The 17,013-nt window shown below is 34.9% G+C and overlaps 1 protein-coding gene across 1 annotated transcript in view; it reads left to right on the top strand.

Annotated features, from left to right (window-relative positions):
* Window positions 1–2,850: 2,850 nt before the first annotated feature.
* Window positions 2,851–17,013, top strand: part of OSTN (osteocrin) — a 33,442-nt gene continuing 19,279 nt past the window's right edge. The window contains exons 1-2 of the mRNA XM_004424573.3: window positions 2,851–2,949; window positions 5,553–5,767. Coding sequence (XP_004424630.1) covers window positions 2,851–2,949; window positions 5,553–5,767 — 314 coding nt within the window. The remainder of the gene's footprint in view (window positions 2,950–5,552; window positions 5,768–17,013) is intronic.

The following is a 17,013-nucleotide window of genomic DNA, read 5'->3' as shown; positions in this document are numbered from 1 at the left end:
TTAATATATCTTCCTTTTTGTTGAGGAAAGTCAAAGAGACACCAGCAAAATCAGAAGGATAAAAACATGATTCAGTGGCTGATTTTCTAAAGGAATTGGTAATACAGGTTTTGGTTGGTATTTTTACCAGATAACTTTTGCATTCTTTCTTGTTATTTTTCTAGTGTCTCAATTTAGAGACATAATCATGATTTATTGTTTTCGATACTTACCAAAACTCTCAGCGTAAGTATCAATTTGTCAGAAAGAGAACACAGAGATAATTTACTACCCCCTTCCAGAAAGGATGGAATACAGAGAAGCAGCTAGGGCCTAATATTATGTGTTAATATAATACGTTAATAGTCATATAAGTTATGACTAAGATTCCAAAATAGATTAATTGGTCATATAATGAAGAACTAGTTTATGGGGCCATCCCAGTGGCGCAAGCGGTTAAGTGCTTGCGCTCACTGCAGCGGCCCAGGGTTCAAGGGTTCGGATCCCAGGCGCCCACCAACGCACCACTTGGCAAGCCATGCTGTTGCATCGTCCCATATAAAGTGGAGGAAGATGGGCACAGATGTTAGCCCGGGGCCAGTCTTCTTCAGCAAAAAAAGAGGAGGATTGGCAGATGTTAGCACAGGGCTGATCTTCCCCACAAAAAAAAAAAGGACTAGTTTACACTACATACATGAAAATTAAGATTATATTTGATAAATAAATGTTATAGACAATGCTAAAATATTTTATCTCCATTTTAAGTCAACAAACATGGTTAATACAGATGCTTCTCTATCTATATAAAACATTGTGTTCGTCTGTATTCTGGAAGATAATATTTATTACTAAAATCTACACTGAGGTTTCGCAATAATATTTTAAGGAAGTATCATAAAGAAAATCTTGGGTCATACCATAGAGAATGTAGTTACTGAAGTAATGTTTAGTAGTGCCTCATAAATGTTCTTTCATTTACAAATTATAAATACTATTTGGGATAAAGAAGTTATACATGAATCAATTCAATCTTCTCAAAGCTCTTTTGAGGTGAGAATTACTCCTCACTTCGCAAATATGGAAAATAAAGCTCAAGTAGGTTAAATGATACACATCTGAGATCACACTAATACTAAAGCAAAAATGAGACTCAAATCCAGTTCTTCGGATCCGTCCTAGCATCCCTACCTTTTTGCTCCCGGCAAGTTTCCAAATCATTTTTTTTTTAAGGAAATAGAAGTCTACTGTGACATCTTATTCATAAAGGATAGACTGGGGGACTTCCCAATGCCATGTTCTAAGTGGAAAAGTCAAGCTCATTCTGTTACAGCTCACACCCCGTGATCTTCCCTCAGCCAGGGAATGTTCCTCCCTTTACCTGATGCCAAACTGGCAGCCAGCAGGCCTGATACAGATCATAGATAAGCTTTAATTGGATATATAGTGGTGTTTTAAGGTAAAAATTCATAAATGTATAAATGGCACATCTTTGTGCTTACTAGACAGAATTAACAAATGTAATATTTGACATATTTGCTTTAAAAGATACATAGAGATAAAAACTGAGTCCCTTATGTTTCCTCCACAATCTCATTTACTTCCCACCCTCCCCAGAGGCAATCACAGTCATGAATCAAGTTCCATTGGTTTGTACTTTAATAATATGTAGATTTCAAAATATATGGAATTGCTTTGTGTATGTTCAATTTAGGTAACATGGTAGCATGCCATATATATTGTTCTAGAACTTCTTATTCCCCCCCCAAAACTGTTTTTTTGAAATCCATACATATAAATGCACATAACATTTAGGTCATTTGTTTTAACAGTAAATACACATATATTTAAATCATTTGCTTAAGTTGCTAGTATGAATATACCTCAACTGATAATTCCATTCCCTACTTGAGTTGATTCCTGTTTTTTACCACTGTAAACAATGAGGCTATGAACTTTCAGACATGTCTCTTTATAAACTTTGACCCATTTTTACTTAATTGTGTGTCTATTACTTTATTTATCAGAGTTATTTAAATGTTCCAAATGCTAATCTTTCTTTCTTACATCTCTTGAAAATATATTCCACTTTGCAATTTATTTTTTTTGTTTATCGTATCTTATCATACAGAATGGTTTAATTTTGATATAATGAAAGTTGACATTTTTTTCTATAAGACATTCACCTTTTGAACATGATGTAGTCCATGCAGAAATAGAAGTACAATGATGTACACCTGAAATTTTTGCAATGTTATAAACCAATGTTTCTGCAATAAACAAGGAAAGAATTAAAAAAAAAAAATTAAAAACAAAAAATCAAAAATCAAAAAAAAAAAAAAAAAGACATTCACCTTTTGAGTTTTGCTTAAGAAATCCTTACATATCACAGGGACATGAAGATATTCTCCTATTGCAACTGTGGTGCTTTTGAAAATTTGAATTTAAATGCTTTTACATACAGCACATTCGCTCTGGTTGACCACAGACCCCACCAGGCCTTATTCTCTCGTACCTGGCCAATTTTACACATTTCCTCTTAGATACATGAAGTTGTAATCCCTGGATTATACAGTCAAAGAATAAATACACAAACTAGATTTCTTAGACTTGGGTTACTTTGAATTAAATTATGATTATAGCTGTACAACCCCAGTCTGGGTTTCCATGGAAATGAAGCCTTGATAGAATTCATTCTGGGAGATTGACAGCTTCTATTAAGTATTATTTAAGTTTTGCAGAGGTACACTCCAACATATAGAAGCTGAATAATTTGGTTTATCACATGCCTATAACAAGCATTATAGGAGTTTTTGTTTTCTATCTTTATATGCCACACTAACAAATGTTAACCCTGATTTATGCAACCCTTAGATGCTGGACTGGAGATTGGCAAATGCACATTTTATCCTGGCTGTGATGTTGACGCTGTGGAGCTCAGGAAAAGTGCTCTCAGTGGATGTCACAACAGAGGTAATGGAAACTAGCTTAAGGCTCGAGATGTTTTTTTAATGAACATAAGCCATTTCTGCTAATGTCAGAAGCAGGCGCTACTGACAAATAGGAGATGCTTTGATAACACAAAATCAAGGAAATAGGCATTTTTTCTATGTTTTATCCTCACCATGGATTCAGAGAAAGCCAGATATCTAAATGTTAAAAAAAAAAACTAGACGTAATAACAAAGATTTATATTCCATGTACAAAAAAGCATGAGAGAAAATTCATTATCCTTTCAGCCATATTTATAATTAAATAATTACATAAAGATGAAGTGCTTTTATGTGAAATTTGAAGTTGTTTACATGTCAAAATTTGAGTAGTTTTGGCCAAACTTTTTATTATTATACAAATGTTTTCTTGCTGCCATGACTAAACTACAAAGGAAAAGAAATGTGAGGACATCTCCACACAGAGAAAAGTTAATTTAGCTTATTTGATCTTATTAGAAACATATTCTTTGTATTTCTTAAATAACATAAAGTGAGAATCTGAAATCCATTTTACTGAAAGGCAAGTTTTATTCAAGTTCTATAATTTTTTTTCTGAGGATTAAGAATATGTTTAAAAAGAAAAAGAAACCAAAAAAACTCTATTTTGTATGTGTGTCAGTTGGAAGAATGAAAACATTTTCTGGAGGATGCTCTGAGAGATAATAAAATATCTCCTACCTTTGCTCTTTGAAGGTTTGTCTCCTGCTCTTTAGTATTTCTTTCTCATGATTATAGCAACCTTCCCTTCTCCAGTTTCTATGTTGTCATGCTTATATAGAGAAGTGATAGAAGTTGGGATTTTAAGAGGAGTTTGGAACCAAATTGTGGACTTTGCACTGTAAACAACAAAGAGCTATAGAGATTTTTAATTTTCTTTTTGTATGATGAAAGTAGTCTTTGGGGATGATTAACTTCAAGGTATTATTCAGGATAGAATAGAAAAGAGAGGGATATAGGAGATAAACAAATTATAAGGTGATTAAGAGTATACACTAAGCAGTCAAGAGGACCTGATAAAAGTCATTTCCAGTGGGAATCAGGAAGAACAGGGCAAGAGGGGTTTTCCAGGAAGAACTAACCAGACTTAGTGCAGATTTGATTGGTTTAGGAAAGACGAGGCTCAATAGCTTCGAGTCTATATGTCAGACTATAAGTGTTTCAAAAGAGAGTTGCTTGAGCCAATGATGAAAAAGCTTAGAAAATGCTACTCTTTGATTTTATTGGAGAAAATGAAGAGAACAGAAAGAGAATGGAAGAAATAATCCAAGAAGAAAGACAGGAAGTGAAGAGAAAGAGTCTTGCCAAGACCAAGAGTCTGGCACATGGAAGAATGTGTCTTAAAAGGGATAGGGAAGAGATTCCTGAAGCTAAGATTTCTTCCCATAGGGGAATATTCTATGGCTCTTGGGGAAAAAAGTAGCATCTCCTGGACTACACAATGTCTTGAGATTATTAACAGGAGTATTTTTAAAAATGCTGAGTAGGCCTAGAAAGGAAAAGACAGACTTTACAAACTGGACACACATACGTTTATGACTTGGATGAAGTGCAAAGTGGCAACATGTGTAACAGATAAATAAACAAACAAGAAATTTTACAAGGGATAATAACGTCATTGGGATAGCTCTGACTCACTGTTGACGTTCATTAATATTTGTTAATAAATCACATGCATGGAGAAGGTTAGCTCCCTGAGGACAGGGATTGGATTTTGTTCATTTTTGTATCCCTTAGGTCTAATGCAGAACCTGGTACATAGTGGATGCTTAGAGGATTGAATCAATAAAGTATGAATGAATGGTGAAACTAAAATAGCATGAGGTTTAGTTTTTTTCCAGAATTCATTCAATAAATATTCATCATAAATTCATTGAGTACTAACTATGAGCAAAATACTCAGATAAGTATTGAATAGAGGAAATAAAAGACTGATTAGACATAGTCATTGCCCCCAAGTTATTCACAATCTAATACGCAATACCAATATATTGGAACCAATCTAATACAAAGGAAAATGTAATAAGTGTGATGATGAAAGTAGTACATATAAAGTGCTATGGGAATGATAAGGAAGGATGCAGTTGATACTGGTAAAGAATCTGGAAGAATGATGAGTTAATGTACTAAATTTTAGAGACAAGCCTGGAGTTTTTCCTCTTTTTTCTTTGTGTGTGTGTGTTTGTTTTGTTTTATTTTGTTTTGTTTTGGTGAGGAAGATTGTCCCTGAGCTAACATCTGTGCCAATCTTCCTCCATTTTGTATGTGGGACGCTGCCACAGCATGGCTTGATGAGCGGTGTGTAGGTCTGCACCCGGGATCCGAACCCGCGAACCCAGCTGCCAGAGCGGAGCACACAAACTTAACCACTATACCACCAGCTGGCCCCTTGTTTTTGTTTCTTTTTCATTCCTTTTGGATATACCTTACCTTTATGTGTTTCTGTCCCCAAAAGTCTTTCTCTCTGAAGCATAACTCCACAAGAAATCAAGTTTCATAACAGGCATGTCAGCTAAAGATAGCCAAATGCACATGATTTGAGGTTTCTTTTTCTTAATGAATGGAATCACCTTTCCTGCCCTATAGACCTTTGATTCTGGAGTCACAGATGTGCAGTCACCACCCACAGTCAGGGAAGAGAAATCAGCCTCTGATCTGGCAGCAAAACTCTTGTTTCTTGATGAACTCGTGTCTCTGGAGAATGATGTGATTGAAACAAAGAAGAAAAGGAGCTTCTCTGGCTTTGGTTCCCCCTTGGACAGACTCTCAGCTGGCTCTCTAGAGCGCAAAGGTAAACAGAGGTAAGTAACCCTTGGAGAAGGAATATCTTCATTTCTTAATTCGTCTACTCCGGGTTCAGAAACAGAGAGAATTCCACATTAAAAAATACAATGAAAACCTTTTAGGTTAGCAGATTTGACAGTGTGCTGGTAACTTGTCCTCTTACTAGTAAGATTTTGGAAATAACTGTTTAGGGAGCAAAATGACTTCTACAGTATGCATTAATATTTTGTCATAATGTTGCCTGAGGAAGATTCTGTTTTACACAGATATAAAATAGTTATCATGAGATATTACATTTGGGAGGTGAGGGGAAATGTGTGTGCTATGGGATAAATGTTCTGATCAATTGAGTTTTCTATTTAATAGAGGTTACCAGAATACCATTTTTATTTTTACCCATGATACAAAGCTTTCCAAATTACATGAATGAGTCCTATACCAAGATTTGAAGAGCTCTCAGGACATGGAGTTGAAACACGTGTGCTTAACTCATTTCTAGCCATGTGACTTTTATAAGAATCTTATCTTTCTGTGATACTCAGCTTATTTATCTGTAAAATGGGGATAATTACTTACCCCCATAAAAATCAGATGAATACTTTGTAAGCTATTAAGCATTGTAATGGAATTAGAGTAATTAAATCTCTCAATAATCATTGAGTAACTGTCAGTACTTTCAAGCAGTCATTCCAAACTTAACTCATCTTCTACTCCTTCCATATCTGTTTCTCATGCTGTACATTTCATATTAGCAATGGCACAAGAGACCACCCAGTTACCAATGTCTGGAATTTGGGAAATTTACTAGGATTCCATTTACTCCCCAGGATTCCTTTTGCTCACTCTAAACATTCCATTTTCCACTAAACTCTCTAAATCCTATCTGTTTTATATGTTAAATATCTCCAGAACAGCCTTTCCTGTTAAGGTTTTCCTAATTCTGGCCTTCTCTTTTTCATATTTTTTCTTTCTCCAGTCTTTCTTCATCTCCACTTCCACCACCATCACCCCCCCTCTACCACCAATATATCCTTTACTCTGCTATCAGGGGGATCATCTAATACAAAAATCTTTTTGTGGAATGTTCCCATTGCTTGCAAGATAAAAGCAAACTCTTTAAGCAAATCCTAGGAAGAATTTCATAATCTGGCGCCTCATTTCTTCGTGCACCCATCTCCGCGTTCTTTGCTCCAGTCTTACCTCGTTACTTGCAGTTCTAGGACTTGTCACGCTTGTTCGTGGGTCTATGACTTTGCTCTGTTCAATGATTCTCAGCATACAAGATACAATTTGCTAGACTTCTGTTCTGAAAGATTCTTGAAGCTACACTAGGAAATAAAATCATCACTTTGGGACTATATTTTATCCTACTTGTGCTTGAAAAATAATCCCACACCTACATTTTGAAATTCAGACCCCATTTTAATTAAACAAATACAAATTAGTTCCACTTATGTTCTAGGCACTGTGTTGGGCTATGGCGCAAAAGAAGAGGAAAATATAGTCTCTGTCCCTCAAAGAAATCACATGCCGCTAAAAAACATAGAAATATTTATAATGAATAGTAACCCAGAGCAAGAAGAAATATATTTAAAGAGCAATTTATAAAGAAAGCCATGGAAATCCAAGGGATAAATGGAGAAAATATTGTGTCTTCTAATAAATATTAGTTCTTTGATTCCTGGATCTTACAACATAGTCTACTAAATAATTTCAAAATCAATATACAAATGTTATATGTAAATATTTCCATATACATTTATAATAGCTTACATAACTTATATACAAAATATGTATTGCATAAATTTTATAAATATATATAATCTACATTGAGGTTTCATCATAACGATTTCTTTAGGAAGTGTCATAAATAGAGACTATATTAGGAGATATAATTTATCTAACATAGCTCAGCTTAGAAAGAATAAAGGGAAATGGACAAGCATTTAATATCCATTGGAACAAATTTTTATATATAAGGGATAAAAATAAACTATTATAAGCATGCAAAAAATTAGGGAATATTGTTCCCACGAGCACTTCCTGAGGAAGCTACTAGATGAGTTTCTTCAGGCAAACAAACATGACTGGAGATATATCATCATAAGAATTGATGTGAGCGTAACTTTAAAATTAACATGAAATGATGGTTGCAAGGAAAAGAGTGCAAGGTGTTATAGTTATAGTCTGACAATATAGGTACATCAAAGTATCAAACAATTCAGGGACAATAGTTAGAGCATATACAATTTAGAATGAGGTTTTGATTGCTTCATGGCTATTGACTGGGAATAATAGGATATTACAACAAATAGTTGCTTCGGGACATGGAGAAGAAGGAAAAGAAAAAATTACCAACTAAATTTAATGAATCTTTTACTAAAGAACAAAAGACAAAAACTGAAAAGAGAGAGGACCAAGGTTTTCATATAAAAATATTAGTACGAAAATAACCATAAGAACCAAACTTTAAAGTTTCTTACAAAAAAGAGAGCACAATAAAATAGGACACAGTGAAAAACTTTATATAAAAGACTCATATATATAAATATAACTTTAAAATATGATTGATTCCAAAAAATAATGATCATATCAATAAATGTAAATGAATGTAACTTGCCTATTAAATTACAAGTATTTTCAGATTGGCTGATAAAGGAAAATGCAACAATTTTCTATGTTTAGGAGACACAACGAAAATTAAAGAGATTTAGGGGCCGGACCGGTGGCGCAAGCTGTTAAGTGCTCACGTTCCGCTCCGGCAGCCCGGGGTTCGCCGGTTCGGATCCCAGGCGTGCACCGACGCACTGCTTGGCAAGCCATGCTGTGGCGGCATCCCATATAAAGTGGAGGAGGATGGGCACCGATGTTAGCCCAGGGCCAGTCTTCTTCAGCAAAAAAAGAGGAGGATTGGCAGATGTTAACACAGGGCTGATCTTCCTCACAAAAAAAAAAAAGAAAAGAAAATTAGTAGATAATAACAACAATAAACAAACATATAGGGACAGAGATTGGATTGGTGGTTACCAGAGGGGAAGGGGGGAGGGAGGAGCGTGAAAGGGATAATTCGGCACATGTGTGTGGTGATGGGTTGTAACTAGTATTTGGGTGGTGAACATGATGTAATCTATGCAGAAATAGAAGTATAATGATGTACACCTGAAATTTGTACAATGTTATAAACCAATGTTACTGCAATAAACAAAAAATTTAAAAAAAAAAGAAAATTAAAGAAATTTAGAAAGGTTGACAATAAAAGAATGGACAAGAATGTTTTTCCTTATACAAGGAAAAAACATAAATTAAAAATTAAAAGAAAATGTGACAACATATATCAAAAAGAAACAGCAGGGAATGCTAGGAAATAGAAAGAAATGTATTAGTAATAGGAGACTTTAATCCATTTTTTAAAATCCAAGACAGATTATATATTGGAAATTTATAGAAGACATACACAACATAATCCATAAAATAGAACTTGTAAATCTGTTTTGAACTCTGAACTTCGATAATAGAAGATATAACTTCTCAAGTGCATGTGAAATAGTCACAAAATTTATCACATCTGAGGTGACAAACAAACCCTCAAGAAATATAAGAACAGATATATTACAAAAGCATTCACTAACTGAAATGTAATAAAACTGGAACCTAATAACAAAACCAGAAAACAAGAAGGTACAAACCTGGAATGTATCAACCATGTCATTAAATAAGCTGTTGGGTCAAAGAGGAATACAAAATAAGTTTACATATTTTATTGAAAGTAATAATAAGGAAAATGTAATATTATGGGCAGATAAAGAAAATACCAGATAAAGATCAGCACTACCGTAATAAAAATAAAGCAAATACTACACAACGAAAATCTAGAAAGAACAGCAAAGTAAGCCAGGAAAAGCAGAAAAAAAAAACAGAATGTAGATATTAACAATGACAAAAGCTGAAATCAATAAGTTTGTAAAGCAAAACACAAGGTATAATAAATACATGCAAAGCTGTTTTTCTTTAGACAACAAAAGGACAAGCCACTAGCTAACCTAGTTAAGAAAAAAGTAGAAAGCAAATTCACAAAATTAGAAATGACAAGGTGGAAATAACCATCAAAACAGAAGAACTTAAAAAAAGAATAGGAGGCTACTTTGCTCAACTCTACACACATAAGTTGAAGAACTAGAAAAAATGGATAAAATTTAAGAAAAATATAATCTACAAACATTGACCTCCCAAAAGACAAAAACAGTTCAATCACCGTGGAGAATTTTTTTTAAAGAGCTTGCCATAAGAAAGCACCAGATCTAGATATTTTCACAGGAGAATTTTACCAAATCTTAAATTATCAGATAATCCCAATGTTATTTTAACTTTTCAGAGCATGCCAAAAAGGTAAACTTTCCAAGTTTATTTCCTGAAACAAATATAATATTGACCCTCAAATTGCAAATATTACATTTTAAAAAGGAAACTTTAGACTTATCTCATATGTGAATATCAATGCAAAACACAATAGATAAGATAGATAATAGATCATTTTAAAAGATATTTAAAAATATAACACATCTTAACCAGTGGGGTTTATTCCAGGAAAGTAAGTGTGGTTCAATATTAGGAATTTCTTTAATGTAATCCATCGTAGTAATAGAGAAATGGAGAAAAAGCATGTGATCATATCCATATCCATACATGCAAAAAGGATATTGACAAAATCTAACGTTTATTCATAATTTTTTAAAATAAGAACTGACAGATACTCCTCTAACATGATGTGTGTGTGTGTGTGTGTGTGTGTGAGTGTGTAGCTCAGCCCAAATGTCAGTATGTTTTTTTTTTTTTGGTGAGGCAGATTAACCCTCAGCTAACATCTGTTGCCAATCCTCCTCTTTTTGCTGAGGAAGATTGGCCCTGGGCTAACATCCGTGTCCATCCTCCTCTACTTTATATGTGGGACACCTGCCACAGCATGGCTTGATAAGCGGTACATAGGTCCGCAGCCAGGATCTGAACCTGCGAACCCCGGGCCACCAAAGTGAAGCGTGCGAACTTCACCACTACGCCACCAGGCAAGCCCCCCGAAAGTCAGTATTGTATTTAATGGTGAGATATACTGGAAGCTTTACTAAAATGAGGAACAAGAAAACCATGCACATTATTTCCACTACAATTTAGAAATTCGTTTAGACAACAAAAAACATTTAGAGGCATAAGAATTGGAAAGGAAGAAGTAAAACTGCTTATTTACAAATGACAAATTAGAAAACCAAGATAATCAATGGAAAAACAACTACAATAAAACTCTTTTGATATATACAAACAGAAATCAGATAGAAGATAGAAGACTTCATTTACATAGCATAAAGACAGGAAAATACCTAGGCATAAAGCTAACAAAGAATGCCCAAAAAATACGTGAGAAAAACCATAAAAATAATGCTAAAATACAACAAGTAGATATGAACAAATGGAGACACATACTATACTATGATCTTGCATCAAAAGACTCAAAAGCAGAAAGATGTCAGCTCTTATTACAAACAACACAATTCTAATAAAAAATAACAACAGTTTTTTTGGATCTAAAGAAGTTCATCATAAATATCATTTGAAAGAATTGAAAACTAGCATACCAGGAAAACCCTGAAAAAAGAAGAAAGAAGAGTCTTATCAAATATTTTTAAATATTTTATTTTCCTTTCTTTATAATAGCATAATATCAACCCATGGATAAACCAAAAATAAATAGAACAGAAATTCCAGAAATAAAGCCAATTATGTACGTAACTTTTAATATATTAAAAAAGTAGCCTCTCATATTAGTGAGTAAAAAGATAAATTTTCAATAAGTGATTTTGTAGTATGGAAAAAAAGATAAAATTGATCCTTTCTCAAAATATACATTACAATAAATTCTAAATGGATCATAAATTTGAGTGAAAAAACAGATAAACCCGTATAGGTACTAGAAGAAAACATTGGTGAAGTTCCATACGGAGAGGGAATAGGTAAAGGCTTCTAAATTCTGATGGAAAATTCAGAAAATATAAGGAAAACATAGATACATTTGATTGCCTATCTTTTAAAAGTTTCCATGGCAAAGGACACCATAAAGCAAGGTAAAAAGAAAAAGAATAAATTGGATACATGTTTCTAACTTATATCAAAAACAAAAGGCTAATATCTTTAATATAGAAAGAACTTTTAAGAATAGAAAAGAAAAAGAACAAGGCTATAGAAAAATGGGGTAAGAAAATAGTTGGAGATCTTAATCGATAAATGTTTTGTGTGTTCTGACTGCTCTACCAACCAGCTGTTCCTGTCTGTTTCCTTCTCCTCGGGCCTCTCTATTCCCTGAGACAGAACAATATTGAAATTAGGCCAGTTAATAACACAAAATGGCCCCTACATGTTCAAGTGAAAGGAAGAGTCACATGTCTTGCACTTTAAATCAAAAGCTAGAAATGATTAAGCTTAGTGAGAAAGGCATATCGAAAGCCAAGATAGGCTGAAAGCTAGGACTCTTGTGCCAAACAGGTAGCCATGTTGTGAATTCAAAGGAAAAGTTCTTAAAAGAAATTAAAAGTGCTATTCCAGTGAACATACAAATTTTAAGAAAGCAAAACAGGGGCCAACCCGGTGGCTTAGCTGTTAAGTGCGCGCACTCCGCTACTGGCGGCCCGGGTTTGGATCACGGTTGCACACAGATGCACCGCTTCTCCCGCCATGCTGAGGCCGCGTCCCACATACAGCAACTAGAAGGATGTGCAACTATGACATACAACTGTCTACTGGGGCTTTGGGGGGGAAAAAAAGGAAGAGGATTGGCAATAGATGTTAGCTCAGAGCCAGTCTTCCTCATCAAAAAGAGGAGGATTGGCACGGATGTTAGCTCAGGGCTGATCTTCCTCACAAAAAAAAAAAAAAAAAAAGTGGAAGAGGACTTGGATAGTCTTAAAAAAAAATGAAAGCAAAACAGCCTTGTTGCTGATATGGAGAAAGTTTGAGTGGTCTGGATAGAAGATCAAACCATGCACATTTCCTTAAACCAAAGCCTAATCCAGAGCAAGATCCTAACTCTTCAATTCTCTGAAGGCTGAGAGAGGCGAGGAAGCTGCAGAAGAAAAGTTTGAAGCTCGCTGAGGTTGGTTCATGAGGTTTAAGGAAAGAACCATCTCCATAACATAAAAGTGCAAGGTGGAGCAGCCAGTGCTGATGTAGAAGCAGCAGCAAGTTATCCAGAAGATCTGGCTAAGATAATTAATGAGGGTGACTACACTAAACAACAGATATTCAATGTAGATGAAACAGCCTTATATTGGAAGAAGATGCCATCTAGGACTTTCAGAGCTAAAGAGGAGAAGTCAATGCCTGGCTTCAAAGCTTCAAAGGACAGGCTGACTCTCTTGTTAGGGGCAAATGCAGCTGGTGACTTTAAATCGAAGCCAATGCTCGTTTAGCATTCCGAAAATCCTAGGGTCCTTAAGAATTATGCTAAATCTACTCTGCCTGTGCTCTATAAATGGAATAACAAAGCCTGGATGACAGCACATCTGTTTACAACATGGTTTACTGAATATTTTAAGCCTGCTGTTGAGACCTACTGCTCAGAAAAAAAGACTCCTTTCAAAATATGACTGTGGGCCGGCCCCGTGGCTTAACGGTTAAATGCACGCGCTCCACTACTGGCAGCCCAGGTGCAGATCCAGGCGCGCACTGACGCACCGCTTCTCCAGCCATGCTGAGGCCACATCCCACATACAGCAACTAGAAGGATGTGCAACTACGACATACAACTATCTACTGGGGCTTTGGGGAAAAAAAGAAAAAGAAGGAGGATTGGCAATAGATGTTAGCTCAGAGCCGGTCTTCCTCAGCAAAAAGAGGAGGATTAGCATGGATGTTAGCTCAGGGCTGATCTTCCTCACAAAAAAAAAAATGACTGTTCGTTGACAATGCATCTGGTCACCCAAGTTTTCTGATGGAGAAAGACAATGAGATTAATGTTGTTTTCATGTCTGCTAGCCCGTGCATTCTGCAGCCCAAGAATCAAGGAGTAATTTTGACTTTCAAGTCTTCTTATTTAAGAAATACATTTCATAAGGCTATAGCTGCCATAGATAGTGATTCCTCTGATGGATCTGGGCAAAGTAAATTGAAAACCTGGAAAGGATTAATCATTCTAGATGCCATTAAGAACATTCATGATTCGTGGGAAGAAGTCAAAACACCAGCTTAACTTAACAGGAGTTTGGGAGAAGTTGATTCCAACCCTCATGGATGACTTTGAGAGTTCAAGACTTCAGTGGAGGGAGTAACTGCAGTTGTGGTGGAGACAGCAAGAGAACTAGAACTAAAGCTGCAGCCTGAAGATGTGACTGAATTGCTGCAATCTCATGATAAAACTAACAGATGAGGAGTTGCTTCTTAGGGATGAGCAAAGAAAGTAGTTTCTTGAGATAGACTCTACTCCTGGTGATGATGCTGTGAAGATTGTCTAAATGACAATAGAGGACTTAGAATATTACATAAACTTAGTTGATAAAGCAGCAGCTAGGTTTGAGAGAATTGACTCCAATTTTGAAAGAAGTTCTACTCTGAGTGAGATGCTATCAAACAGCATCACATGCTACAGAGAAATCATTCGTGAAAGGAAAAGTCAGTCAATGTGGCGAACCTCCTTGTTGTCTTATTTTAAGAAATTGCCCCAGCCACGCCAACCTTCAGCAACCACCACCCTGATCAGTCAGCAGCCTCAACATCAAGGCAAGATCCTCCACCAGCAAAAAGATTGTGACTGGCTGAAGGCTCAGATGATGGTTAGCATATTTTAGCCTTTTAATTAAGGAATGTACATTGTTTTTTTAGACATAATGCTGTTGTACACTTAATAGACTACAGTATAGTGTAAACATAACTTCTATATACACTGGGAAACCAAAAAATTTATGAGACTTGCTTTATTTCAATATTCACTTTATTGCAGTGGTCTGGAACTGACCCACAATATCTCTGAGTTATGCCTGTGTAGGGTGAGTTTTATGACATTGTTAATTAATAACAGTAAGATGGATAAATATGAGTATAGTATGCTACTGTTTAAAAATGGCAATACAAGTACAAAAATGCTTAGATTAAAAAAGTAAAAGGATAAATATAAAATATTTTTAAATGCTTATCTTTAGGGAAAGATGAAAAAGGATAAAGGGATCAGAAATAAAAGCTAGACTTATTTGAATATACCTTGTTTTGATTTCAGAACCATTTCAATATTTTACATAATGATACAACAAAAATAAATATTAAAATGTTATACCTAAATATTAAAAAATGACTAAAACTTATTAACATATATATTCCAGTTGATGGCATTACTACACAAACGAGATTTACTCCAAGTGATGAAATAAAATAATTTGACTGCACATACTTATTGAAATATATGAGACAAAAAGGCCTGAAAGAAAAAAAAACAAAATATTTTCAAAAATTATACCATTGGTAGTACTATTGGTGTTGCTATTTTGAGACTGTTGATTGTGCATTGTGGGAAAAGCAAAAAAGTATTTATTTAATATTCTAATTTTGTCATTCCTGGTACCGATAAGAACTGGGATTCACAGCATGGAATAAAAATTAGATAAAGTTGTAAGTTGAACATGTTAAATAAAATAAAAACTCCTGGTCCTTAAATATCCCTTGATTTCAAAATATCCACGAGACATTCATTTTAGTATGAACTCATGTTTATGAATTACTATCAGCATGAGCTCATGATTCAGTCTGTACATTGAAAATTCTGCAAAACAATCACCGGTCTAGGGGCAATGAGCAACCTTAGTGTTCAGATTGTCATCTTTCAACATCGTTTCTCGCTTCAAGGAATTAGAGCTCCTCAGAAAAAGAGGACGTAAAACATACAAATTGAGCTTGAATGTCTTGTCATACCCGATAGCAAGAAAGCTTGCTATATTAAGGTAAGGTCAAAAGGACTCAAAACCCATTGAAAGAGATCCCCACTGGCCAAGTATGACAATCTAAGCATCAATAAAAACATTAACAATAATGCATTAAATCCGCTTAAATCTGTGAATTAAAAATTATATTTTAAAGACTGATTGATCATCTTTGGAGAATGCTAGTTATCAATTCATTGTTTTGAAAACTTGTAAATAGAGAACATTAAACCTACTTTTCTTATGTGAATTGCACCACTGAGTAATTAACAGTAGATGAAGTGGAATTTTCTCTTGATAGAATTTTTATGGCTAAAGCAATGAAGAAATGATAGAATTAGTAGATGAGGTAGAAATTCCTCTTTGTAGAACTATTCCAGCTAATAAATGAAGAAGGAATGGTAGAATTAGAATATCTCTGTTTTGCAAGCCCTAATGAAATGACGGATCTAGACAATGATCATCACTTAGTGCTAGCATCACAAAGAAAAAATAGCAGGACATTATATGCCTCCGGCTGGAGGAACACAATGCTCCCTATAAAATAGAATTGCCAAAAAAATAGTCTTACTTCTAGAGCACCTACCAATTTTCAGGAAATATGGAAGACAGAGAAATGACTTCAGAGACACTACAGGGACGCAAAGAGCAAAATTCAGACTATAGAAACTATAAGACAAATAACCCAGTTTCTTCAATAAATAAATTACAAGGACTTGAAAAAAAAAGATGATGGGGAAAGTGGATTCTAAAGATTAAAGTAGAGTAAGACACTTATTAACCAGTCACAATTCTGGGCTTTCTGATTCAAACAATGATCTGTTTAAAAATCTGCATATGTAAGAGACAATTGTGAATGTGAACAGTGACTATTTGATGATTTTAAGTAGTTATTGTGTATTTTAAATATGAAAATGGTACTGTGGTTACATTAAAAATGATATTTTCTGGGGGTTTTTTTGTTTTTTGTTTTTTGGTTTTTTTGCTGAGGAAGATTCGCCCTGAGCTAACACCTACTGCCAGTCTTCCTCTATTTTGTATGTGGGTTGCCGCCACAGCATGGCCACCGACAAGTGGTGTAGGTCCACACCTGGGAAGTGAACCTGGGCCGCCTAAGCGGAACTCCACAGACTTCACTACTAGGCCACGGGGCCAGCCCGAGAGAGATTTTCATTTAAATATTTAATTGAAAGTATTATCTTGAATTTACTTCAAAATAATACAGGAGTGGGAACAGAATAGATGAAACAAGATTTTCCATAAATCAATGATTGTTGACTTAGAATGAGGACTACATGGGAGTTCATTATACTATT

Source organism: Ceratotherium simum, chromosome 15 (assembly GCF_057802395.1).
Source record: "Ceratotherium simum simum isolate JZ-2026a chromosome 15, ASM5780239v1, whole genome shotgun sequence".
In the NCBI taxonomy this organism is placed as follows: Eukaryota; Metazoa; Chordata; class Mammalia; order Perissodactyla; family Rhinocerotidae; genus Ceratotherium; species Ceratotherium simum.
Note: the sequence above shows the minus strand (reverse complement) of the source record. Positions and strands in the feature narration are given on the sequence as shown.